The 24,032-nt window shown below is 58.8% G+C and overlaps 1 protein-coding gene across 3 annotated transcripts in view; it reads left to right on the plus strand.

The window, feature by feature from the left end:
- The window catches only part of NECTIN1 (nectin cell adhesion molecule 1), a 95,915-nt gene that overhangs the window by 45,343 nt on the left and 26,540 nt on the right, over positions 1–24,032 (plus strand). Inside the window, exon 6 of one of the 3 annotated variants that reach the window (XM_090026716.1) lies at positions 7,884–13,844. The exons of the other annotated variants lie outside the window; for them this stretch is intronic. Coding sequence (XP_089882842.1) covers positions 7,884–8,428 — 545 coding nt within the window. The 3' untranslated portion in view covers positions 8,429–13,844. Of the gene's footprint in view, positions 1–7,883; positions 13,845–24,032 lie in introns of those variants that run through there. 3 annotated transcript variants of the gene reach the window in all.

A 24,032-nucleotide genomic window follows, 5' to 3' on the forward strand; every position in this document is an offset into this window, starting at 1 on the left:
TGCTTTCCCGAAGGCCCGATTAGGCCCGTGCTGGAGAGGGCTCAGCCCACCTCGCTCAGCTCTTTATTACAGGTACATTTGTTTGGGGTTTGCAGGCAATTTAGGGATTGTCAGTGGACCACGAAACCTCTTTCAAGAGCTGCATGCAATAAATGGAGCTCAGTCTAGCGAGCAGCCAGCCTTGAGAGCCCAGGAGAGGAGCCCCGTGCAGGCGGAAGCACGCGTGCCCCCGACCCCTGCTCCACATCCCTCGCAGGCTCTCCCACCGCCCCCGCCAGCCTGTACAGAGCCCCGTGCGTGCTTGGTGTAGCCTCCTTTTTGTGGAGCTGGTGATTTTTTTCCCCCGGGGAAAGGCTGCAAGCCGCTCGCTGAGTTCTGGAACATTAACAAGATGGATCCGGGGAAATTTCAGACTTTATTCCTGCAATCTGTTCACGTCATCCCTTCCGCTGCCTTTCAGGACACGTGTCCGTCTCGGCAAATCCATGTCGTGCAACATGTACCTATTTATCATGCCTGCTTGTGTGAAATAATAAGGGCCTGCTGTTCTAGCACGTGTCGCGGCGTGTCAGCGTGCGTGCCGGGGGGACGGGTGGCCCCGCAGGGGAGTGGGCTCAGTCAGGCATGTGTCTTGGTGCATGCACTGGCTGGGCACAAAGGCCCAGTTGTGTACCAGCACGTGCCCCCCAGCTTTCATGCATCGCTGCATAGCCCTGCCTGAGCCCATCCGATCATCCCTTGCACATACGGGGCACACATACAGCTCCATTTGCATGCACGCTCATACATACATGCGTGTGAGCCCATTCTGACCCTGTACGCCCCGGTTCATGCCTCAGCCACCATGGGCATTCCCCTTTCAACATGCACATGCTGTATAACACATAGGGGCAAATGTGTTGCCAGAACACGGGGCACACGCACAGGTCTCCAAGCACGTGTGCTGCTATGGGAAGCAGTCGGCATTAGGGACAGCATTCTCGTGTGCTGGTTCCTGGTCTGAAAGGTGAGCTCATCCTCCCCATACAGGGTGTGATGGGCTGCATGTTATCGGGGGACATGTGGGTGTGTGGACATGCGTAGCAGCCCCAGCCTCTGCTCCCAGCAGGGCTGGAGTAGTGTTGTTGCAGGAAGCGGGTGGCCTTGTGTATAGACCTGGGGGAGCAGGAAGGGGCTGGGGACCCTGTGTGTGTGTGTGCCCATATTCAGTCTGAGCTGGCACAAGGAGAAAAGCATCCTGAAGCTAGCCCCCGAGCCCCAGGCAAACTTAATCAAAGCCAACGGAGACCAGCAGTGCCAGAGATAATTGGCACTGAGAGAGCTCGGGGGCTACCCCGCTCTCTCTGCTGAGCCCAGGGATCACCCCGCAGCCTCCCCAGAGGATCCTTCCCTTGCCCACCGCCCACATGGGAGCCCCCAGTGCTGGCAGGACCCCAGGAAGGGAGCGCTTGCTGCACGGGTGTTGGCTCTGCACGGCGGGAGGCAGCTGGGGAAGGGGGTCAGGGAGGCATCCGAGCCCCGCTCCTGCCGCTTGCTCTCGGCTGGGAGCCAACCTCATGCTGCAGGGCCAAATGGTCAGGAAGGAATTCTTGCCTCCGGTGCCCGAGCAGCCAGCTGTGCCGGGGTTTGTTAGATGCGCTTTAATCTGCCTCGGGGACTGGATGGGTCGGCCGCAGCACATCAGGCAGGAGCAGCCAGGACGCTGCACGGATGCTTGCGAGGTGGAAGGGGTTTAGAGGCAATGAGGAGCAGCAGGAGGGGAGGGGGTGGTACACAGATGGACAGACAGTTTTAATGTCTTTCCCGCTGCCCTGCTTCTCAGCCAGGCCCTTAGGGCAGTGCTTGGATTTAAACACCCACCAATTTTGGTCTGCGGCACTGGAGCCTGATTCCTGCTGTGCCCAGTGCCCGCGGCCCCAGCGATTGTAGGGCTCTGCCCGGGGTGTCTCCTAAACAAGCCCTGGCTGCTTTGGGGGAGTCTGATCGAACTTCCTAGGCAGTGCCCTGCAGAGCATGGTACAGGCTGGGAGTGCCGTGCATTCGTGGCCACCGGGAGGGCAGGATTGTCCTTGCCCCATCCTATTGCTCCATGCCCAGCGGACTCGCACCCTGCTTCCCAACCCCAGGCACATCTCTGCTTCTGGCCAGCCCTGAAGAGCCCGCCCAGCCCCTGTTGCTGTGCGTGTGGATACGTGTCCTGCTCTGCCCTTGGCTCCTGGAGCTGGCAGGGGCAGGCAGAGGAGGGAGAGGCAGAGGACAGGCTGTGGTCCCGTGTTTGCTCTGCAGCCCGGGAGTTATTTACTCACCGGCTGTGATCTCATCCAGGCAAGGTCACCGGGCACAGCCTGTGGGGCTCTTGTAAGCCGTGCTCAGGCTGATCCCAAGCCCTCTGTGCAACTCAGAGCCGCAGAGAAAGTCCTTTCCAGGAAGCACCGAACTGCAGCTAAGAAGCTCACAGCCTGTTGTCGCAGGTGCATGCAAAACCAAGCCTCCTGTCCAGGCAATCCCTGGGGGCTGATTTAGGGGAGAAGGGCCAGGCCAGGAGGGCCCATGCAGTGGTTTGCAGTCCTTTTTGCTGCATCTCCCCCCGAGGCAGGGCAGGGGGGTGGGGGGTGGGATTTGATGGACGGGCAGTAGATGACCTGACAGAGAGATTAAGACCTAAGACACGTTTGGCATCTGTCCGGAAAGCCGTCACATTGTGACGCGCCAGCGGCAGCTGCTCGGCTTCTGGATTCGTTTCCAGCGGTTCCCCTTCCCCCACGCGCCGGCACAAAGGGAGTGGGAATCCCACCGGAGGGTGGGAAATGCAGGGCCCGGTCCACCGATGGGGGGAAAGGAGCACGTCTGCATTGATGCTGATTTATGCCCTGAAGTTTCCGAGGAGCAACTGGCTCCCTCTTTCTTTCCAGCGCCATGGGGGTCGTGTCCAGCAGCGCAAAGGTGGGTTTCCAAGTGGGCTTGGGCTGGGCTCAAAGCCCTTTGCGTTTGGAGGGGCAGCTGCACTGACCTTGAGGACTGAAGATTGGCTGTGGGTGAAACCAGGTCTCACCTCCAGATGCCCAGGATTTCAGGGCGGTGTGGAAATCAGTGGGACACATGAGTCTGGCCCCAAAAGCAAATCACAAGAGGCCTGGGTCTTATGCCCCTGGGGGAGGGCAGCAGAAATCTCTCCATCAGCCCCAAGGCCACACATTGACCCCCACCCCTCAAGCCCACCCCACAGCAGGTCCTCTTCCCAGCAGCGCTTGCTGCCCAGGAAAACCAGGAAACCCGCCGTGCTCAGTCTCACGCATCCTCATGATGGAGGATGTCGGGTGTCATCACTGTCATCCTCATCAGCTGCTACCGATGTGTTGCTAGTGTTGAAGTCTCAGGAACTTCAGTGCCGGCAAAAGTCACAGCCAACACCAATCTTGTCTTAAAGAATAACCATAGGCTTGGTTCAGTGACAAAGATTCGGGCAGGGTTATTGTCTGCAAGCACAACCCTAATACTTTTTGGCCTGACAAGTACATCAGATGAAGAGTTCAGTCATTTGTACCAGTGACAAGTAGTTAGCACAACACTACGCAGGCTCCCCTACGAAGTTCCCATACTTTCCAACCCTCCTTTAATACAGTGATCAAAACAAGTTACGTATTGCATTTCATCTGTATCTTGAAAGTCTCTAACTGTCCTGTACCATGGGCTTGTCTCGCATCTGGACCTGGGGGTTCCTGTTCGAGTCTCATCATCCTGGTCCTGGACTGTCCCGCACCTTGTACAGCCATCTCCCCCTCCCATCGTCTGGCAGGAGTGCCCATCTGGCCAAGCGCTGTGTGTGCGAGGGGTTCGTGCATCGGTCAGGTTTGCTGGTCAGTCCACTCTGGGCTGTGCTTTAGCAAAGCCTTTATGCGAACAGTATGTGTATCAATCGTTTGGCTATGCGCACAGCCCGTGTACATGCACACACACCACGCACAACCCTGTTGGAGGAACAAAGCTGGTCAAAGTCCTGGGGTTGTTTGAAACGCTAAGTGATTCCTCCTTACTTTACGGCCCAGCATGTTGAGGCGGGTTTGTTTCTGGCAGTTGATATTGTTTCGATCACAATGGTCTCTGCGTTGGCTGAGCAGGGGCCGGCGGGAGGGGAGGCTTAGCAGAGTCGTTGTTCTTGCTGGATGCCTGGACTAATTAAAACCACCCCAGAGATGCGGCAGCTCAGCCGGCTGCAATCAGATCTGCCGGGTGGGGATCAGAGGTAAGGTCCATCCAGGTCCTGGGTTGCTTAGAGCCTTTTTTGGCTGCAACCGCCCCAGGTGATGCGGGGAGGAACTGCCCATTTGCAAGCAGCCTCAGCCTTGTGCTTTCAGGGGGCAGCTCAGGGACAGGAGCCCTAAGAGGCTGAAAAGGAGAACGTGGGAATGGGACCCGAACGGGGTTGGGTGTTGAGCTGGTCTCCCGGGCAGCACTGCCACGGTCCAGGGCATCCACGGAGGCCTCCCTGTTCCCACCCAGTCCCTTGCACTTCCCGGGTGACTTGGGAATGGGGAAGCCATGGTGGGGCATTGGTTTGGGAGTGGGAGAAGTGAGCTCCCCCAAACTGGCGGCAGCCCCATTGTCCTTCCCTCTGGGGGGAGCAGGGGGCTTGGCACCGTGCCCAGGCAAAACCCAGAGCGACCCCCTCTTTGCGCTCCAGCTGCTGCTGCTGAGGCCTGGCTGCTGGCACCGGGACAGGGAGCCCGGCTGAATGCAACAGCTGGCAGCGCGGGGGGGCGGGAGCCGGGGGATAGTGTTGCAGCGCTAATTCCTAGGCACACAGCGCTCCCTGTTTCTGTGGGGCTGGGGAAGGGGGCAGAGCTCCCCGCTCCCCCTTTCACAGGGGCTCTGTATCTCTCCAGACTCTTCCTAATGGATTTTGCACGCGGGGCCCAGCGTGTTCAGCTCTGCCTCCGTCGCTCTGTTTCCAGGGCTGGCGCGGGCACGGACTGAGAAGGGCTCGAGACCCCCACGAGCACATGGCAGCGCCGGCTGGGCTGCCCCAGACAGGCCCCTGGCTGGCATCAATGCTGCTCCCTTCCCCAGCAGAGAGAGCGAGCTGGGGATAGCCAGGATACACCCTGCAAGGATCCGGCTCCTTGCAAGTAATTAATTGACTGGGGAGGGGAAGGAGAGGCCAGCATGGGCTAAGGAGCTGCCAGCATCCGTCTCCCAGCTGCTCCAGGTGTGCCCTGGGAACGCCCATTGTGTGAGCCCTGGTTGGGCGCTGGCGACCGAAGATTGCAGGTGAATGCTGATAGCAAACAGATGCCCAGCCCAGGTGGGGAGCGAAGGCGCAGGGAATCGCTCGCACGCCACGCTGGGTAGCGGAGCAGGGGGTGGCCATGCGCCACGCTTCTCATCTGCCTTGGCAGAGCAGGCTCCAGGCCCGAGGAGCAGGCTCCTGGCTGGGGGAGTGGGCAGCTGGCAGAGGGACGCTAGCCGTGCAAAGAAGGAGCTCAGGGAGCTGGAAGCAAAGCTGCTGTGTCCTTGCAGTCCTGAGGCACAGCTGGGCACGGCGCCCAGTGACCGTCTCTTGGTGGTGTGGGCGCCTGGCCCTGGGCTGTCCCCAGCCCTGAGCTCCTGGAGGAGGAGGAGGAGGAGGAGGAGAGGGCTCCCCAGGGTGCAGGTCCCAGGAGAAGGGATCAAAGCTGCTGCGGAGATGCAGCCATGCGGGCTGTGCCCCAGACAGCTCTGGAGGCCAGCACGGGTCTGTACCGCCATCCCGTGGCAGTGCGGGGGATGGCTGCATTCGTGGCTTCCCAGGCTGCGGGCCACGTCCCCAGGGCCGCCTCCTTGCCTGACCCAGGGCTTTCTCCCCCTGTCCCCACTCTCGCCCTCTCTAGCTCAGCCTGGGGGCAGCAGGGGAGGGATGGCAATGCAGACAGTGCAAAGCACATCATCTCTCCTGGTTCAGTCCTGTTTTCCCCTCGAGCACCAAGGCTGCCATCCAGGGAGGATTTATTGTGGAGCACCGTAGCTTCCCCTGTGATGAATGTGTGCATCCTGACCGCAGGCCGGCGGGAGTCTTGAAGGGGCAGTAGCCCAGGGGGTTGCAATGGCCTCATTCAGTGGCCGAGCAGAGCCCCTTGGAGGGAGGACAGTGCGGAGCCCGCACCACCACAGCCCGGGCCCTGCTCCAGCCTGGGGTCTCAGGGCAGCACGACCCGTTGCCCTGGGGTTGGTGGGAATGGCTCCACGTGAGGACATTGAGCCACTCCCTGCCCTTGTGCTAGGACACGCGTCTGGTGTCCTGCCCGTCCGTCTGTCGGCCTGCTGTCCTGGCCTCCGTCGCCCTTTGCAGGGTCATTTGGGGAAAAGAAGGGGAGGTCAGCGCTGGAGGGGGAGAGGAGCTGCCAGGCTGCTCGGTGCCCGTGGGCTTGGCACCACACTGGTAAAGGCCAGGGCTAAGCCTCCATGCTTCGGAGGCCCAGCAGAGATGACTGGGGAGCGTGGGGCCGGTCACTTTGTGCCAGGATTGTGCCAGCCTGGAGGAGGAGAGGGCAGAGAGGGGAGGGGCAGAGGCTGGTGCCAAGAGGAGGCAAAGCCCATAACCTGCTGCGTGCCTCAGTTTCTCCGTCTCTGGGAAGGGGGAGAAGGGAGCCCTGGGGCAAAGAGGCAGTGTGGGACCTTCGGTCAGGGATTAACTCCTAACTCCTGCCTCAGATGTGAGCTCTCTGGAGCAAAGGGGATGGAGACAGGCCAAGGCTCCCTGCTCCCTTTGCACGAGCTTTACTCCCTCCTGCAGCCTTGGGCCCGGGGCCAAAGCAGACTCAGGTTACCTGGGGCAGAGCCCCTTCCCTGAGCACTCAGGACCCAGCACCCTCAGCTTCGTCAAACATAGGGGCAGCTCCTGGCAGGACTGGGTGGGCATTAACCCCTTCAGTGCTGAAGGCTGTCCCACCCCCATCCCAAGGCCTCTGCTAAAGCCTGCTCCATGTTCGCTGCCACTGCCTGGGAGAGGTTTGGGAAGCCGGTCCTCAAACCAGCTGGAGCTTTGCTGGGACGGTGGCCCCGTGGTGCGGCCAGCAATGCTCTGAGCAGAGCCAGAGGCTGTCACGGCACCCAGGGGCCCGTAGCTCAGGGTGCTCCAACGTCTGGTCTATGGTAACGGGAAATGGAAACCACGAACGCGGCGAACCAGGGAGAAGGGCTCGGTGTAGAGTTTCCTTCTAATTAGGTCAGGCCTTCTGCAGGGCAGGATTAGCACCTGCCATGCCGCTGCGCCAGTCGGCTTCCTGCGACCGGAGCTCGTATCTCCATGCTTCAGGGCACGTGTGAGCAGTGCACGGGGCCAAGGAGGAGAGGTGTCATTGGAGGGCACGTGCATGGTCGGGGCTTCTTCGTCTCCCTCTGCATCTCAGGCCTAGCCTGGGGTCCGTGACAGGGGGTGGGCTGGGGGGAGGGAGGGCCAGCAGCTGGCCCACGGGTGGCGGAGGAGGTACACGCCGCCATGGCTCAGTCCCACTGCAATGCCCGCTCCTCCGGCTGGCGCTCATCTCCCCATCGTGGCTGCACCCCAAAAATCGTTCGGGGGCCACAGGCAATCAAAAGACGGCAGCAGGCAGAGTCGGGGTGGGAGGCGATCGGGGCCTCTGCGGCAACGGCGGGGGGCCGCGGTGTCCGGCGCGGCTGGGCCCCTGCATGCTGCTGGCTGGCGGTGGCGTGACGTGGAGCGGCACGGAGAGCCCGGGCGCGTGCCCCGCTGGCGGTAGGCGCCTTCCCCACCCTTGTTTTTCCCTTCCCTGTTCCTTATCCTCATCTCCCCCCACCCCACCCCCCGCTTCAGGGCCGGCTCGGACCGAGGGCGCGTTTCCACGCGGACTGACACTGTTCCCCCTTCCATCTCTTTTCCTACCCAGAATTCCCCTCCACCCCGCCTCCGAGCAATGACCGCAAATCCGTGGCCCAGCCCAGCCTCCCCACGGCTGTGATTGGGGGCGTGGTGGGCGGCGTCTCCCTGGTCCTGGCCGTGGCCGTGGTGCTCTTTGTGTTGCTCCGGCGCCGGCGTCACACCTTCAAGGGCGACTACAGCACCAAGAAGCACGTGTACGGCAACGGCTACAGCAAGGCCGGCATCCCGCAGCACCACCCGCCCATGGCGCAGAACCTGCAGTACCCCGACGACTCGGACGACGAGAAGAAACCGGGGCCGCTGGGCGGGAGCAGCTACGACGACGAGGACGAGGACGCCGGCGGCGGGGAGCGCAAGGCGGGCGGCGCCAACAAGTACGAGGACGACTCCAAGCGGCCGTACTTCACGGTGGACGAGGGCGAGCCGCACACGGAGCCCTACGACGAAAGGACACTCGGCTTCCAGTACGACCCCGAGCAGCTGGACATGGCCGAGAACATGGTCTCCCAGAACGACGGATCTTTTATTTCCAAAAAAGAGTGGTACGTGTAGCTCGCCCCCCACCCTCTCCTTGACCCCGCGCCCTCCCACGCGTGCACACACACGCGCCCGCCCGCCCGCACGCTCCCCTCACCCCAGCGGGGCCCTGCCGCGCGCCTCCCGACCCCCGTGCTGGGCCGAGGGGCGCGGGGACACACCTGGCACGCACGCCCGCGCGCACGCCAGCGCCGCCGCCCGGCCCGAGGGACCTCCGCAGAGACTTGAGCGCCTGCCACGAACTCGGAGGCATCGGGAAGGGATGAGGGGGGGCTGGTCGCTTTGCTTAATTGATCATTTTGGGGATGGGGTCCTGGGGTTTTTTTGTTTTGGGGGGTTTTTTTGGGGGGGGGGTTGTTTTTTGGATTTTTTTACTTTCTCCAAGGCCTTTTGTCCCCTTTCTGTGGTGTTTGTATTGATCAGTGGCTTAGGTGTTACTCTTTGCTTTAAACTACTACTGGGCAACCTTGTATATTATCCCCCGTTTGTGTCCTTCAAGTGTCTCTCAAGTGTCCCTTGAGCCCCACTGGGCCCGGAAACGTGGCCTCTCGCTTCCACCCCCCCTTCCCCGAAACACTGGATTTGTTTGTACGTTGTCTTCTTACTTGTGGGGGGAAGGAATTCACGGGAGAGCCAAGTGTGCCGGAGGGCAAAAGCACAAAGCAGCGAAGACCGAGATGCCACTCGAGAGGTTGACGTTGATATTTTCATTTGGTTCCTTTAGAAGGGGTTTGGGGGGGCATTTCTATTTGGTTTTTGGTGGCGTTTCCATTGCCCACAACACACCTGAGAAGATCCATATGCAGCTGGGAATGCATAATAAGTCCATTGGTCCTAATCCAAGGAAATTAAGAAAGCCAAACTCCCCCTTCCCTATCACCACCCCAGGTGCATGAGCTGATAGCGATGTGGGGAAATGGAGCTGCCATTCTCCTATGATTGTATCATTGTATTTTTCCATTTGTTTTAGTGGTTAGAAGCAAAACAAAGGACGGGCAGCCCAGGTGCGTGCGATGTTTTTATCGCTTGTATTATTATTGGGTTTTTTGCAGTCTTTTCAAATGGTGCAGGGGGTTTGTACCAGCCAGCGAGAGGTTCCCGCTCTCCTGGCTTCCATGTGTGGGGTGTCCAGCACCCCATGCCCCTGCCCTCCGGCCTGGCGTCACGGAGCCCCCAGGCCATGATCCAAGTGCCTTCGTATGCGACGGGAGTCTCGGGGGGGACTTCAGCAGGCATTGGATCGGGGCTGTGGTCTGCACACTGCAAGGGCTCTGCCATCACCACTTTTCCCCCTTCCCTTGGGTGGGATGCGGCGCTGCCGTCCGTGTCTCCATCAGTCACCGCCCCTGCTCTCAAGGCCGTGCCTGGATCTGCTTGGGCTGGCCTTTTCACGGGCCGGTCTCAGCAGACAGGCCAGGGCTGCATGAGCTTCTGCGCTGGGCTCATCTTCCTGCCGCCGGGGTGTGATGGGGTAGCGCAGCCTGCTGCTAACTGTGGATAAATAGGATCCAAGGCCCCAGGGCTGTCAGTCCAACACTGGCCTTTCCCCAAGACAAGCTTCACCGGGGCTTTTATTCCTCCCATTTTATTAAATGTATAAATGAATGTGTTGTGTGAAAAGACGTCCACTTCCCAAGGCGTGTTACAGGGAGCAGGGGATCCTCTCCTCCTACACCACTCCATGCCACGGGGATCACTGAGCACCGGGAGAAGGTGACTCTCTAGCATCAGCCAGGCTCCGCATCCTGGTCCTTTGGACCATGGCACCCAGCCCCTCCTGCTAGGGCCCGAGGCAGGTCAAATCAAAGCTGAGCAGAGCCATCTGCTAGAGTCCTCTCTTCTTGCTGTGGGTAGACCGAAAAGAGTGCCTGCATCCAGGAAGACCCACAGACCTCAGGGTATGGGTCTTGGGGTCTCGTTTCCTTTTCCTTCCTGTACTACTGAGCAACCACCTGAGAAAAGGAAATGGAAACCCCCGCATCCCCCCTGACAAGGTGCCCATTATGCGGGGTGCTGCAGATCAGCAACTCCTGAGGCCACCGAGGTCCCCTCAAGCTCGGCCTGTGGTGCTTAGGGATGGGGAATCGCCCGTCCAGGGCGAGTCTAATGCAGCCCATCTCAGCACCAGGCTGCATTAGACTCTCCAGGGACTACGACACCGCGCCCCAGTGCTCCCATTTCCCTCTCCAGTCCCCTCCTAAGCAGCTATCTCGGTTACCTGAGGTCCATTAGGGTTAGACCCTTGTCCTGCAGATGAGAGCTCAGTTTACAGCCATGATGCTACTGTTTTTTGAGTGCTAGGAGGCCCGCTAGGCAGGGCCGGCTAGATCCAGGGGAGGGTGGGAAGCAAAGGCAGCACAGGCGAGCTTATTCTCAGACAGACCAGTGGCTCTGGAGAGGCAGATACATGGTGGGGGTTAGTTGGCAGGTGATACGCTGCACCCATGGGTGCTCAGAGCTACCATCTTCTCTGGGTCAGGGCTCCATGGCTCCCCTGCCCTCCTCACCTATGCATTTTCCTGGGCACACGAAGACCAAAAGGGAAGAAAGGACACCATTCCCACACAGGTCCTTGGTTGCTGGGCCCACCCCAGTAAAGCCCCCGGCTTTAGACATCCACAGTCCCGCTGCTCTTTCTGGAGCCAGTTAATTAGCAGTGCAGCTCTTGGGGGACCCCCGTTAGCATGGCCCACTGATTCCCTGTAGCAAGGCAGAAGGAGCCTCTTGAAAAATGATCCATTGACAATTAGTCTGAGATCTGCTACTGCATGGGACAAAACCCCTACCCGGGAGCACATCCAGCCTCATGCAGTTGGCGGCCAGACCACATCGATCCACGAGAAGCTGCTGTAGGGAAGCCATGCACACCTTGGGGCTGGCAGGGGATGTAGCTCTTGACCCCTAGCTTTGCACTGGGAGCGCTGCCCCTTGCTTTGCAAAGTGCCTCTGGGATTTGGGCACCTGGCTTCTACTCGTGGCAGTGGTAGCCTGGCATTCAACTCCCCTCAGCCCCTCCATCCATAGGCAGGGAGACTCACCAGGCTGCTCCTAGGCTTCTGCCCCAGAGCCCCAGGAAGGTGTAAGGGGTGGCTTGCCCCTGCATGAGGCCTGCAAGAGGGGGAGGGCCTTTATATCCCTGTGGGCAATGGGAATTGGGGGCTTGGAAATAGGTTTGGGGGGGGCTACTATTTTAACAGGTAGCAATCATCAGTCAGAGCCAAGGCTCCAAGAGTAAATTGGATGCTTATCTTGCTGGGATCCTATGACCCCAGCTGACTTCCTGCCCTCTGGGTGGGGGGCTGGACTCGATGATCTCCCGAGGTCCCTTCCAGCCCTAATGTCTATGAAATCTATGAAATCTATGAAATCTAGTGTGTTTCTCAGTGTTTCCTGGAGTCAGAGGGAGACAGATCCACCCTGCCTCGATATGTCCATCTCTCCACTATCACTTTGGCTGACCCTGTGGCAGCCCCACTGAGCACAGGGAGCAGGGCATGGGATGGGCTATGTTTCAGCCTCATGAGCTCAGCCAGGCCTGGTTCTGTAGGGAGGGTGGAAGGTCCTGCCCCAGGCTGATCTGGGAGGGGATCCCAGGGCACCACCTCCCCAGGAGCTTGCTGCTGGCACGCAGAGACAGGAATCCCCAGGCTAAAGAGTAGCCTTGATCACCGAGCAGCAGGGTCCTTTCAGCCCATCAGGATACATGCCAGGGGGAGAAGGATGGTAAATCTAAGCCATTTCCTTTGCCCCATGCACAGTGATCTGTGCTGAGCACAAGCCTCTGCCTTGAGGCTCGCATTGGCCATGTGAGGATGTCCCAGCTGCCTTCCCATCAGAGTTAGCCCTCACAGCTTACCCCGATGCTGCTGTTTCCCCTGAGCTAATCAGATTTTTCCCCCTCTCCCTTTTGCAAATCATTTTCGTTCAGCTGCGGGGAGGAGGGGAGAGAAACCTGAAGGTTTGCAAAAGCAGCAAGCCAACCAGCTTCGCTCCCAGAGCCAAACGGATGGCAGAGAGGAGAGAGACAAGGCAGCCATTGCCTGGTGGCTTGGGAATAGAGCCAGGGAAGGGGCCTGCCCATGGTTAGAGAAGGGGACAGCATTGGGGGGCAGCATGTACTCATCACACACACGCTCCACCTGGAAGGCAGAGGGGGGTCCCTGCGCGTCTCCCCACAGCCTAGTGGGTGCAGAAGTAGGCAGGCGCGTTGCGTGCCAGCAGCACATCCTTAACCAGGCTCCATTCGGTGGAGTAGGTGTTCTCAGAGTCCCTACTTTCCCCGCAAGAGTCGGTGTTGTAGCAAGAGCCGGCTGGGGAGCTGCCTAGCGCATCTCCTGCCCAAGCAATAGGGCACACTTGGCTTGTAGAGAAATGCACTGCCACCCTGGCCAGATCGGCCCGCAGGCACTGCTGGGAGCAATGGAGAAAGGCTGTGGAAGCACAGGCTTTCTCCAGCCCCAGGCTCCTATGGCATGGGGCTGGGGGCATTGCCAGCACGGTGTGCACCGATGCCTGCTCTTTCTTCAGCGTGGCTTACGATAGCACTTTAGCCCTCCCCGGTCTGTGAGCGTTTCCCCAAGTCCAACGCGGATCCATGGGGAGCTTGAGCAATGAGCACGATTCCCAGCAAAGCTCCCCCGAGAGAGGCAGGGAATCCCTGAGCCAGGCCGGGCTGAGGGATGGAGGAGGATGCGGGGCCACCGTGCTCAGATATATTGCATGAAGGGCCTGACTTTGCAGCCCTGGAACAAACCCCATTGAGGTCAGCAGTACTTGGCTTAATTCACCCCTGTGCAGAAAAGCCAGCTCAAGGACTAGGAGCAACTTCAAAAATGGGGACCAATGGGGGGGTGGTCAGAGGTCGCATGCTGGCTGCCTGCACAGTGATGAATTGCAAGGCTGCAAGATCAAGCCCTCCTGATGGTGTCGAATCCATCCCGAAGCCCGGTGCGGCATCACCGTACCGACTGACCACAGGGAGTCCGGCCCTCAGCCAGTCATCTCAGCTCCACAGCCGAGAACGGATTTTCCTGCCTGCCTTTCTTTTCTCCATTTCCCCTCCAACTTTCTTTTTTATTTCCTTGCTGTTCATGATCATTGTGGAATCAAAAAACTGAAACCACCCACCCTGCTTTTTTTTTGTAACCTGTGTCGTTAAATGCTTTTGTAAAAAAAAAAAAGAAAAAAAAGAGCAAAAAAGAGAAAGAGAAAGAGAGAGACACTGATGCTGTAACTGGACTGACTTTGCTTTGAGGAATTCCTTTTCTTTTTCAGTTTGTTTTTCGGGTTTTGTTTCCCATCCTTTGTAAGCATTTTGGTTGGTTCGGGGTGGGGGGGCATCCTCACGGTTCAGATTTGTGGGGGGTGTCGCTTCACTCTCCTTTTACTTGTATAAAAAAAATGAATAGTGGCTCAGCTGTGGAAAGAAATGTACTTTTTTATAAATAAAGGATTTTAAAAAAAGACCCAGGTTTGCCTTGTGATGTCGTGTGTATGCCCGGGTGGTACCGAGGGCACCGTGCACACCAGCTGAATTGTGTGCCCTAGCAGGGGTGTTGCGGTCTCCTGTGCTTGGCAGAGGGCCTGGGTGCACAAGAAGCCAGAAAGGTGGGGCAGCACTTGTTCTCCATGACTTCAGCCCCCAGGATGCTTAAAGACTGGAGCAGAAGGGGGGCTGTGGTTGCAATGCAAGGCTGGTTGACCAAGCAGGTGGGTCCTGACCAGGGGTGGAAGAGGGCAACCTGGAGCCTGGAACTGCTGCCCACCCACCCCTCCAGAGCCTACCCAGGGAGGAAGGCATCTCCTCCAGCCTCTTGCCCAGCTTGGAAGGAGTTAAAGGATAGTTATATCCTTCCAGCTGGCTCCAACCTTCCCTTGCTGCTGCTACGATCCAGGTAGAGGTCCTAGCGGAAAGGCAAGTGTCCCGTCTGCCGGCTGGGGTCTTGTCAGCTTGGTCACCTCCAGACTCTGGGCATCACCCAGGCAGACCTGTATCCCCAGTCTCCTTGCTAGAGAAGGAAAAGGGCTGCACTGCAAAGAGGAGAGGACCCAGTGCCCAGAAATCTCCTGGGAGCAACCAGGGAGATACTAGCAGCTGGCCTGGCTGAGCTCTGCGGGAGAGGAGAGGGTAGGGGGGTGTGGATGGGGCTGGGAGCTGGAAGGGGCAGTGGGCCAGCTGCTGCCACCCTTGGGTCTGCAGTGAGGACTCCGGGGAATCACTGCCTTGATTTCCTGGGCTGTGTTATCCAGCTGAGCAATGAGGGAAGCAGCTACATGTGTCTCTTTGCAGCCTGCAGAAGTATGGGGGTGGGCAAAAGGGGCACAGGGTTATTCCCACCCCACCAGCTGGCCTGGCTGGGATCAGGGCAATTATTATCAGAGCTTGGCAGGTGGACCAGGCACCCGGCAAAATGTGGGGTATTGGCTTTTCTGGATGCAATGCCCAGACTCTCAGCTCTTCCATGCAGTGCAGGGAGCAGCTCTGGATTTGGACCCATGAGAAGGGGATCCAACCCCCAACAGCCAGTTCTTCCATGGGCTGGTGCAACTCATCTGAGCCCTTGGGTCTGTGGCAGTGGGGACTGGGATGCCTGGGAGATGCCCTTTTCCTGGGGTTCCTATGGGTCAACCTGCATTGCTGGGGCAGGCAGTGGTGGCTGCAGCTTGCGTGGCCATGCAAAGCATTGCTCCCCTATCCTTTCCCCGGTCTTACCCTGTGCTGAGAGCACCCTGCCCCCTCCCAGCACAGCATGGTCCCAGCCGGCAGGTCCACCCAGCTCCCTGGGCCCGCACGGCTCTCCAGGATCTGCTTAGCAAACCCCCATGGCTGCCACGTCTCTGTCTTTCACAACCGCAAGAAGACAGGAGGCTTGGAGAGGCTTTCTGGTGCAACTCGGGGCTGTAGTGGCTGTGATCTTGCACAGTTATCTGCATGGCAGGCAGGCAGCGGCAGCCTTGCAGGTGTGCGTGTTATCTCCAGTGCTATATGGAGCAGCCTCTTGACGGTTCCTGCCTGCGGGAGGAACTTGCTTCTCTGGCTCGGGCCACTGTGAATCAAGAGTCTCTGCTGAGCTCGGCCGTTCACTCCGCGCAAAGGAAGGGCGAGGATCGCGCCGTCCCAGCCCTTGGCCGGAGTTGACAGGCCTGGTTCCTGGGAGTGCTTCTGGCTCTGCTGACTCTGCTGCAGGGCACACGTTTCCCCCCATGACAGACTTTGGCCCAAGCAGGCTGCAAAGGGAGGGCAGACACACAGCCTCCATCTTCATCCCTCGACGCCATGGTCTCTCTAAGGAGTCCTTTGCACGGCAGCCTCAGCTCAGTGTGCTGAGCGGGGAAGGGCGCTGTATGAAGGAGACTGGGCTGCGTGGCAAGCAGGGATGGGGATCCCCTGGGGACGCTGAGCTGAATCAACCCCAGACTGGGGTGAGACTTGGTGACACAGCAGTGGGGACCCTACAAATGCCAGAGACCGATTGCACACAGAGAGAATCATCCTCACGCTCAATTTATCCTCACCCTGCGGCATTTGGTAGGAGTCAGGGAACTGGCTGTAGGGTCCCGACGTGCTGCCAGCCTGCATGTTATGGCTGGCAAAGTGCTGCTGCCCATAGTGCCCATAGTGCACTGCTATCCATAATGCTGGTCCAAACCATTGGGGACCGCTGCCAGCCCAGCCTGGAGCCGGGGGGCTTAATTTGTGTTGAAACCTATTAGATTCATTTCAGGTTTCTGTCTCTTCTCCGATCATCTCCGGAGCAGGGCTGGATCCATGGGAACGCACTTGTTGTAGGGAATTGCTTTATGCAAATGTGTGCCAGTGTGGGGAGCCCTCGACATGGAGGGGGAGCAGTCGCGGCATCCTGGAGTACTTCAGGGGTCCCCTCCCTTGCAACCCCTGCCTTGGAACTGGTCTTCCAAAGGATAACAGCCTACTACTGCTACTGGCTGCTGTGGGGACTGCGTTAGTGACTTGGGCAGGCCATGCTAGGTTCAGATGCTCTGGGCAGGTTGTGGTGGGCCTGCAGGTTTGGCACCCATCCAGATCCCCCTGAAACCAAGGGCTGGCCTCCCGTAATGGTAAGGGCTGCGATACAAGCTGCTCAGCGTCCCTCAAGGCAGCCTGCCCTGGGGCGCTGCGGGGATGCCAGCAGTGTGTCCACCCCGTCCTGGCTCTCCTGGCTGCAGTATGGAGACACACATGGCCGGGTTAATTCCCTGCCTGAGAACCATGCCCGGCCTCTCCAGGCACCACACTCGACTCCCTGGTCCGCTCTGCTTCCACTTGGCCTTATCTCTCTGCTCCTGGCGTCTCCCCGACTCCTGCCAGCCTATTTATCTGGCAGGTTTGAAAAAGAAATTGCCAGCTTCACACCTATTAGATGTAAATTATGGCCTGTCGCTAAGGGGGGGACCTCCACGCAGGCCTGTGGGGCCTCCTGAGGGAGCACCACATCCCCCAAGGACTCAGGCTTCCTTTCCTCCAGCGCCTGCCTGCTGGCTATCTGAGCCCCCCGGCCTCCCTCTAAATAAGCCCATATCCTGCAGCCCCCTGCTTACACACGGCCCTGTTCACCCTCTAAGCCTCAGCTTGTGGCTGGGGCGAGGAGAGAGCCTCCCCCTCGCATGAACTCGGGGAGTTTGGGGAAGCCAAGTGACTCCACCAAGGTCATACAGCGAGTCTGTGGCAGAGCAGGGCAAAGGAACCCAGGAGTCCTGACTTCTCCCGTCGGGCACTCACGAGTGTTCCCTCTCTTGGTCTACCCTGATCCCCACCCCGCTCCTCTGCCCTCGGGTCTTTCCTTCTGCTTGCGAAGGGGCTCGGAGAAGTGGCTGGCTCATGCAGACATCCACACGGTGCCCTGGCCACGGCTCCCCGTGCATGTCTCCACGGCCCAGCAGCAGCACGGCCCACCGAGGTGCCCAGCATGAGCCAGCTGCCTGCCCGCCTCCCCCTTGCAGTGCCAAGCCCTGGCCTTCGCGGCAGGCACAAATCCCTTCCCCGATGCGGCGCCTGGTTCCCATTAAGGCCGGAGGCTGGAATGCGGCACAAATTGCCTCTCTGCCCACCAGGGTCTCTGTGCCCCCCGCCCCCGGCCTTGTGGCTTTTCCTCCTCTCCCAGATGTTTGCTCAGACATGGCGAGACCGTCCCTCTGCGGGGACTTCTGGTTCACTACCCACCAGCTCCCAGCATTTGCCTGCAGCCCCCCAAGTCAGGCCCGGCTGCAAGCTTCCTGTCCACCCCTTCGGGTCTGAGGGGTTTGCCTGCCTCCCTCGGCTGCTGGACTGTGATGCTAAGATCCCACAGAGCTCCCGGATTTCTGAATCGGCCCTGAGAGCCTGGCTCCAAAATACTGGGATTCACGCAGCTCTGAGAGTCCTCTTTTCTGCACTGCCATCCCAAATGCAGGGAGGGGGAGGGGGAGGGGGAGGCGTGTCCCATCCAGCTGCTGCCAGCTGTGCAGGGGGAGGAGGGGCACAAGAAGCCTGGAGGATTAATTCTGATGCTAGCAGCTGTCTGCGAGCTGCTGCAGATGCTGGAGCTGAACAGCTCAAACAAACATCACAAAGGAGTCCAGAAAATGGCACGGGGGCGCTTAGAATGGGAGGGGATGATAATTAAATAGACATTAGTTACTTAAATGGTCACTTCCTGGGGTTTCGTCGCTGTCCGATTAACTTAACTTTGAATTTGCATAAGCAATAAATGTTTAATTATGTTATTAATATATTTGAGTTGAGCAGCTTATGGGGTTTTATAATTGGCATTTAACTAGATAGTTCCAGCATATTAACGGATGTTTTATAGCTCCGCGCTACGGCTTCCCAATTAGATCTGACCTAAAATGGCACCGGGGATCTGCCTGTAATGAGTTACTTGAGCGCCATGCTGGGGGGAGCCAGGAGTGGCTTGGGCGTCCCCCCAGGAACAGCAGCCCCCTCTGGCTCCTAGGCAGCTGGGCTGAGAGCCGCGTTGCTCTTTCCCAATCTCCCCGCTGAGGTGTCTGGGGGGTTCCCCATCTCTGGGATGCCCCTGCTGGGTTCCTGGCAGCCTTCCCGGAGGCAGCATGCTGCAGACTCCCCTCCCTTGGCAGCCATATGGCTCCCACTCCCACCCCGAGTCTGCTATGTGGCGGGTGTGGGGGATGGAGTCCAGCGATCGGAGCAGGGCCTTGCTCCTGGGCTCCGGGGAAGGCTGTGGTGGTGGGAGGAAGGTAGGTGGCAGGGCCACTGGGCTCCATTCCCAGCGCCGGGGGTGCAGGATCACTCAGAGGCCCAGCTCCCCAGAGCCCGAGGCCAGAAACAACCACCACGATCCCCAAGTCTGGTCTCTTGTGTATCCCAGGCCATTACCCATGTGCTGAGCCCCATGGGCCTCCTTGCATCCACGTCAGAGCCCTTGATGCAGCTCTCCACGCCGTAGCCCATGGTCCCTATCACTGGGTGTACAACTGTGCATCTGGCTGCATTAACGCATCGGTAGTTGGCACGGACTCCAGTGCCCACGCCACCCTGATGGCTCTGGAAGGGGACTTTGCCTCGCAGTGGTCCTGGCATCACCCACACATCTCAGCTGGGATGCCAGGCTGCTAGTGGAAACGACAAATACCATCAGGCCGAGCACAGATCCCTGCAGAACCGGGCTAGAAACACTCTCACGCAGTGACGAATCCCCCCGACAACTGCTGCCTGAGAGCTGTCAGTTAGCCAGCTCCTAATCCCTTTCACATGCACTTTATTGATATCGTATAGTGCTAATTTTTTAATCAGAGTGTCGTGCTATACTAAGTCAACGCCTTAGAGCAGGCTGAGTACACTCCATCTATGCCGGCACCTTAATCAACCAAACTCATAATCTCAGCAAAGAAAGAAATGAGGTTTGATTGACAACGTCTATTTTCTGACAAACCCAAGCTGCCTGGCATTAAAGGAGATTCTTAGACTTCATTTCTTCATCGGTGGAATCGTGTATCAGCTCTTCCATTCATTTGCATGTGATCAGTGCCAGGCCAGCTGGTCTATCGTTCCCAGAAACACTCCACTTGCCCTCGTGAAATATTAGCCCCACCTTCCAGTCTGCTGGAATTTCTCTATTATGCTGAGATTTATTAAAAATTAAGCAGCAGAGGGCTGGAGATCTCCTCAGCCAGCTCTTTGAGGCCTCTTGGGTCCCTGTTATCTCCAGCTGATATCATTTCTGTTTCCAGCGGCCTGGAAAGTATTTTATCCTCCTACAATTCAAGTACGGTGTCCCGATACTTTCCAATGGCAGAGAGGAAATATTTATTCAGTGCTTGTTCCTGTTCTGAGTCATTAACGATTTTACCATCTCCATCGACTCTGGTCCACTGCTACAGTTGCTTTTGTTCTTACTTTAAAAATCCCATCTCGTCCTCTGCTCCTTGAGCTGCAAATCTTCCCGCGATAGTGCGAGTTTCCACGGTCATTTTTCTGCACTCTGTAGCTTCCCCTTTGTACTAGCTCTTTCCCATTTGTGCATACCACTTGATTGTATGTTGTGTTGCTGTGCATTTTGCAACAGACCCACAGATGTGCCTGTATGCTGAAGTTCTCCTTGCAAGTGTAGAGTCATGGCTTTTTGACTGTCAAGGTCTTTGTCAGGACTCCTGGGTTCTCCCACTGGGTCTAGGAGATGAATCTCATTTAATAAGGGCCACTGATTTAGGGAAGAACGTGGCAATTGGAGCAGAGGGCCGGGAATCGGGACTCCTGGTCTCTCTTCATGCTACTGCTAACATCGGCAATGTCATTCTACCACCTGTGCCTCAGTTCCTTCAGCTGGAAAATGGAGGTTGTGGACTTAATCCGCCACTGCCATGTAAAGATGGCTATGAATCACTTAACCCAGTCAATCACCATGATCTTGAGTCCTTCCCAGGGCCTGCAAAGTGAGCTGGGATTGTATGATGAGAGGGACTAGGGAAGCATGGGCTCTGGTTCTCTTTCACTGCCAGCAAAGGTGAGGAGTGGGAATGGGGATCTGCACCCCACTTCCAAAGGGGGTTGGTGCAAGAGGAGCCAGGGAAACTGCTGCAGCTGCCAGTGTTGGGTCAGCAGGATAGGAGCGCTGACACCAGGCCAGGACCACGTGAGTGCCACGCAGCCTCCTTCTTCCTCCTGGCCCATTCCTGAGCAGCGCATTGCACCTAGAGGGGCTGGAAACTGGGCTGTCACCAACCCTGCAGTCCCTGGGCAGCTCAGTGTCTAGGCTTGCTGGCACCCCTGGGGAGAGAAGCAGTAGCATCACAATAGCAGTATCCCGGGGCGTTCCCTTGTCTGGACTCTAGCAGGGCCCCTAGGGACCCAGGAAGCCACCAGGGAGGTGCCTTTCAGGGGAATGAGCATCCAAGATGGAACAGCTGCTGCAGTGGCTGGGAAGCAGAGGGTCAAGACTGCAGCCCCTGCACCTCATCTTGCCAGACAAACCTGGATGGTCCCTGTCACCAGCTGGAGCTTGACCCTTATGCCAGGGCTGGCTCCATGAACACCACCAGTGGCAGGGGGACCAGGTGCCTAGACCAGGCCTCCGATTTATGCATGCCAAAAAGGAGCCAGATCGTCCTGGTACAAGGGTAGCAGAGCCAGCGGGGTGCATCAGCATCACGCGTGGCTGAGTGGAGCACGGATGTGCCCAGGGGAACAGCCAAAGGGTCCTTGAGCAAATTAACACCCTTAAAGCAACTGATAAGGGCTGACACAGCTTCGCACCCCTATCTCTCCACTCGCATTTGGTGCCTGTCTCTAATAGCATGACCCTAATGGCCTCTCCTGGGGATCCAGGCGATATCAGCAGCCAGGCACGGATTAGGGGCCAGCTCTGCTCTGCTGCACAACAGCAGGAGGCTGAGGGAAAGCGGCTGGAAGTAGCAGAGTGGCTCTGGACTGCAGCCAGCGCCAGGGAGAGCAGGATCCCACCCCTGAGCTCCAGAAGGGGCAGTTTCGAGTGTCGACACCTTCTCTGGGCCACGCAGCAGCAGAAATAAGCTAAGAGAGGGATCTGACTGTTCATTCCTCTGCTGACCTGGGAGGAAACGAAGCAGAACCGAAACGAGGAGCTGGGAGGGAGAAGCACCATCAGGCAGCTCCAGGCGCAGGCCAGGGCTGCGTCTGGCCCTGCACCGGCTTGGGCGCCCGCAGGTTCGAGGCAGTGGGTGATGGGGCTGTCCCGTGGCACCCACACCCCCCAGCAGAAAGTGGGCAGGGCAGCAAGGTGAGGGGAAGGGGGCAGATGAAGCAGAGTGGGCAGAACGGGGCCAAGACCTAGGGATGCCTGGGCTGGGGACATGCACTGAAGCAGTGCTTTGCCTGATCAGAGCCTGGGGGGTGGGAGGTTGGGTGGGGACCTACCCCTAGATACATCTAAGGGGCTTCTCCAGCATAGCAAGAAGACATCCCAAAGGGGCAGCCCTCGCCTGGCACTTGGGATCGCAGTTCAGGCCCTGGGACAAGCAAACCCCAGGGCACCTTGCCCAGCTCACATCCCTGGGCCCTTGCCTGCTGCTGCTTGAGTCTGCAGATTGCAATGTGCTGGCTCAGTGCAGGAGACGTCTCTGGGCCTGGCCTGCGTGCATGTCCTGTAGGGACATGGAAGCTGCCCTGGGCCTGACCTTGCCCCTGCCGCGTGAGGGTTTGTGGCCCTGCCTTTGAACTGCCAGGCTGGCGAGGTCCCAGAGGTCCCCGTTGGGGATGGCGGGGTTGCAGCAGGCTTTGTTGTGGGGTTGCATGAAGAGATGGACTCAACCCAAACCCCAGAGCCAAACACCAGAGAAGCTGGGGGTTTGGCATGTGGAGCTGAAGCGGGTTTTTCCGGCACTGCACTGGGGTGGGGGGTCCCAGGCCGGCATGTGTGTGCGTGTACGTGTGCACTTGTGTGCAGCGAGCCTAGTTCCAGCCCCATGCTGCATTCAACATTGCAGTGACCTCCTTGGCCCTTTAAGACCGATAAAGAGCTCCTCTCCCAGCCCAGAGCCCACTGTTGCACTGCGCCATTTAACCCCCCGGTGCTGCACCCCAGAGGCAGCCGCTCTCCTGGCCCGGGCAAAGCTGTCCCCGGCAGACACGGCTCGTAGGGCACTGCTGATCTCTGTCAGCAAAGGACCCTTTCTGAAGGCCAGTGCCCTTAGCTGCTGGGCCTCACCGGGTTAACGCTCTCCCCTGGAGATTACCCAAACTCCATCCCTATTAGCGGCTGCTGGAGGCAGCTCAAAGAGGACTGGCGGCGCGAGGTCTCGGGGTCAAGCTGCATTCCAGACAAGATGATGCTCTCAGGATCCGGGAGCTCCTTAACCACCGATGGCTCCTCGGCTTCCCGCACGCGGGCTCGAGCTAAGCGTCCTCGGGCTGGGCCGTGGCTGCCGCGGTGGACAGCGAAGCCGTGGCCCTGGGTGGAATGTGCGTGAAATCGCCGCTAATCCCAACCACCTGGGCACGTCCGGGGGCAGATGGGGCGTCTCTTCAAAGCCAGGGCCCTGCAGAGGCTCAGGCCCGTTCTCCCTGCCCCCAGCTCCTCTCCCCTCCTTTGCAAAGCCTCTAAGTGCTGTTTGGGCTGGGGAAGATATTCAGAGGGCAGCAGCTGGGCATGGCAGGGCAGGGGTGTGGGGCAGTGGTTGTCTGCCAGAGCCCCTGCTGCTGGCTGGAGCTGGGGAGCCGGCGCTGAGCCGCTCTCACATGTGATTGTCATTAGCACGGAGGAATTTTATGCAGACGCTTCTGATTCTCATCTCCTGAAGCTCCTGGGACAGATTGGCTAAAGGGCTTTGGGGTCAGGGTCCCCCGAGGATGGGGATGACTGGGGTGGCGGGTCAGCTGGACTCAAGTCAGGCCATTTGCACAGTAGTGACAGCAGGAAAAAACAGATCCCCCTTTGCAAAATACCCATGGCAGGCTGGCATGCCGTGGCAGAGAGGCACACAGCTCTGGCTGCTCCATCACTCCTGATGTACGCTGGTCGGGGAGAGGGGAGGCGGGAGCTGGGTGAGGGCAGAGCCCTCCAGCCCGTGGGGCAGTGCCAGGGCTCTCAGCTGGGTCTTGCTGCCTTGCATAGGATGGTCAGGCTGCAAGGAGGGTCGCATACAGGGGCCTGGGAGCACACACTGGTGCCCGGAGGTGCCTCCTGTGCAGGCAGCCGCTGGCGTGTGGGAGCTGGCACACTGCCTCCATGCACGGGCGCGACATGACAGAGCTCTTGGCACCCTGCAAACCTCAACCGCCTGACACCGGGGATGCCAGCTTCACCTCTTGTGAGAGTCACAAGACATTGAGCTGTGCCAGCAAGGCAAGGCCAGCATGCCAGAGCCCCGACACTGCAGCAAAGCCCCTGGACTGGCTCCCGGCCCTGCCAGCTGCGGATATACACAGGGTGGCTCTGGATACCCCGGGCAGGTTCGCAGGGGGCTGGGATGTGCGTGTGAGCTAGCAGAGACAGGGCAGGGCAGGGCAGGGCAGGGAGCTTCTCAGAGCAAGGGCTGGGGGCACCGTGGGGGGGAGATGCTGGGGATTTGCAGCTGTCCCCTGCAAGGGCGTGTGCCACTGTGAACCATGGCAGGCGGCAGCCACCCCGTGCCACCCCTCAGCTCTTCTCTAGCTGGAAATGCAGGGCCT

Source organism: Crocodylus siamensis, chromosome 14, assembly GCF_052110815.1.
Source record: "Crocodylus siamensis isolate JL-2025a chromosome 14, ASM5211081v1, whole genome shotgun sequence".
Taxonomy (NCBI): Eukaryota; Metazoa; Chordata; order Crocodylia; family Crocodylidae; genus Crocodylus; species Crocodylus siamensis.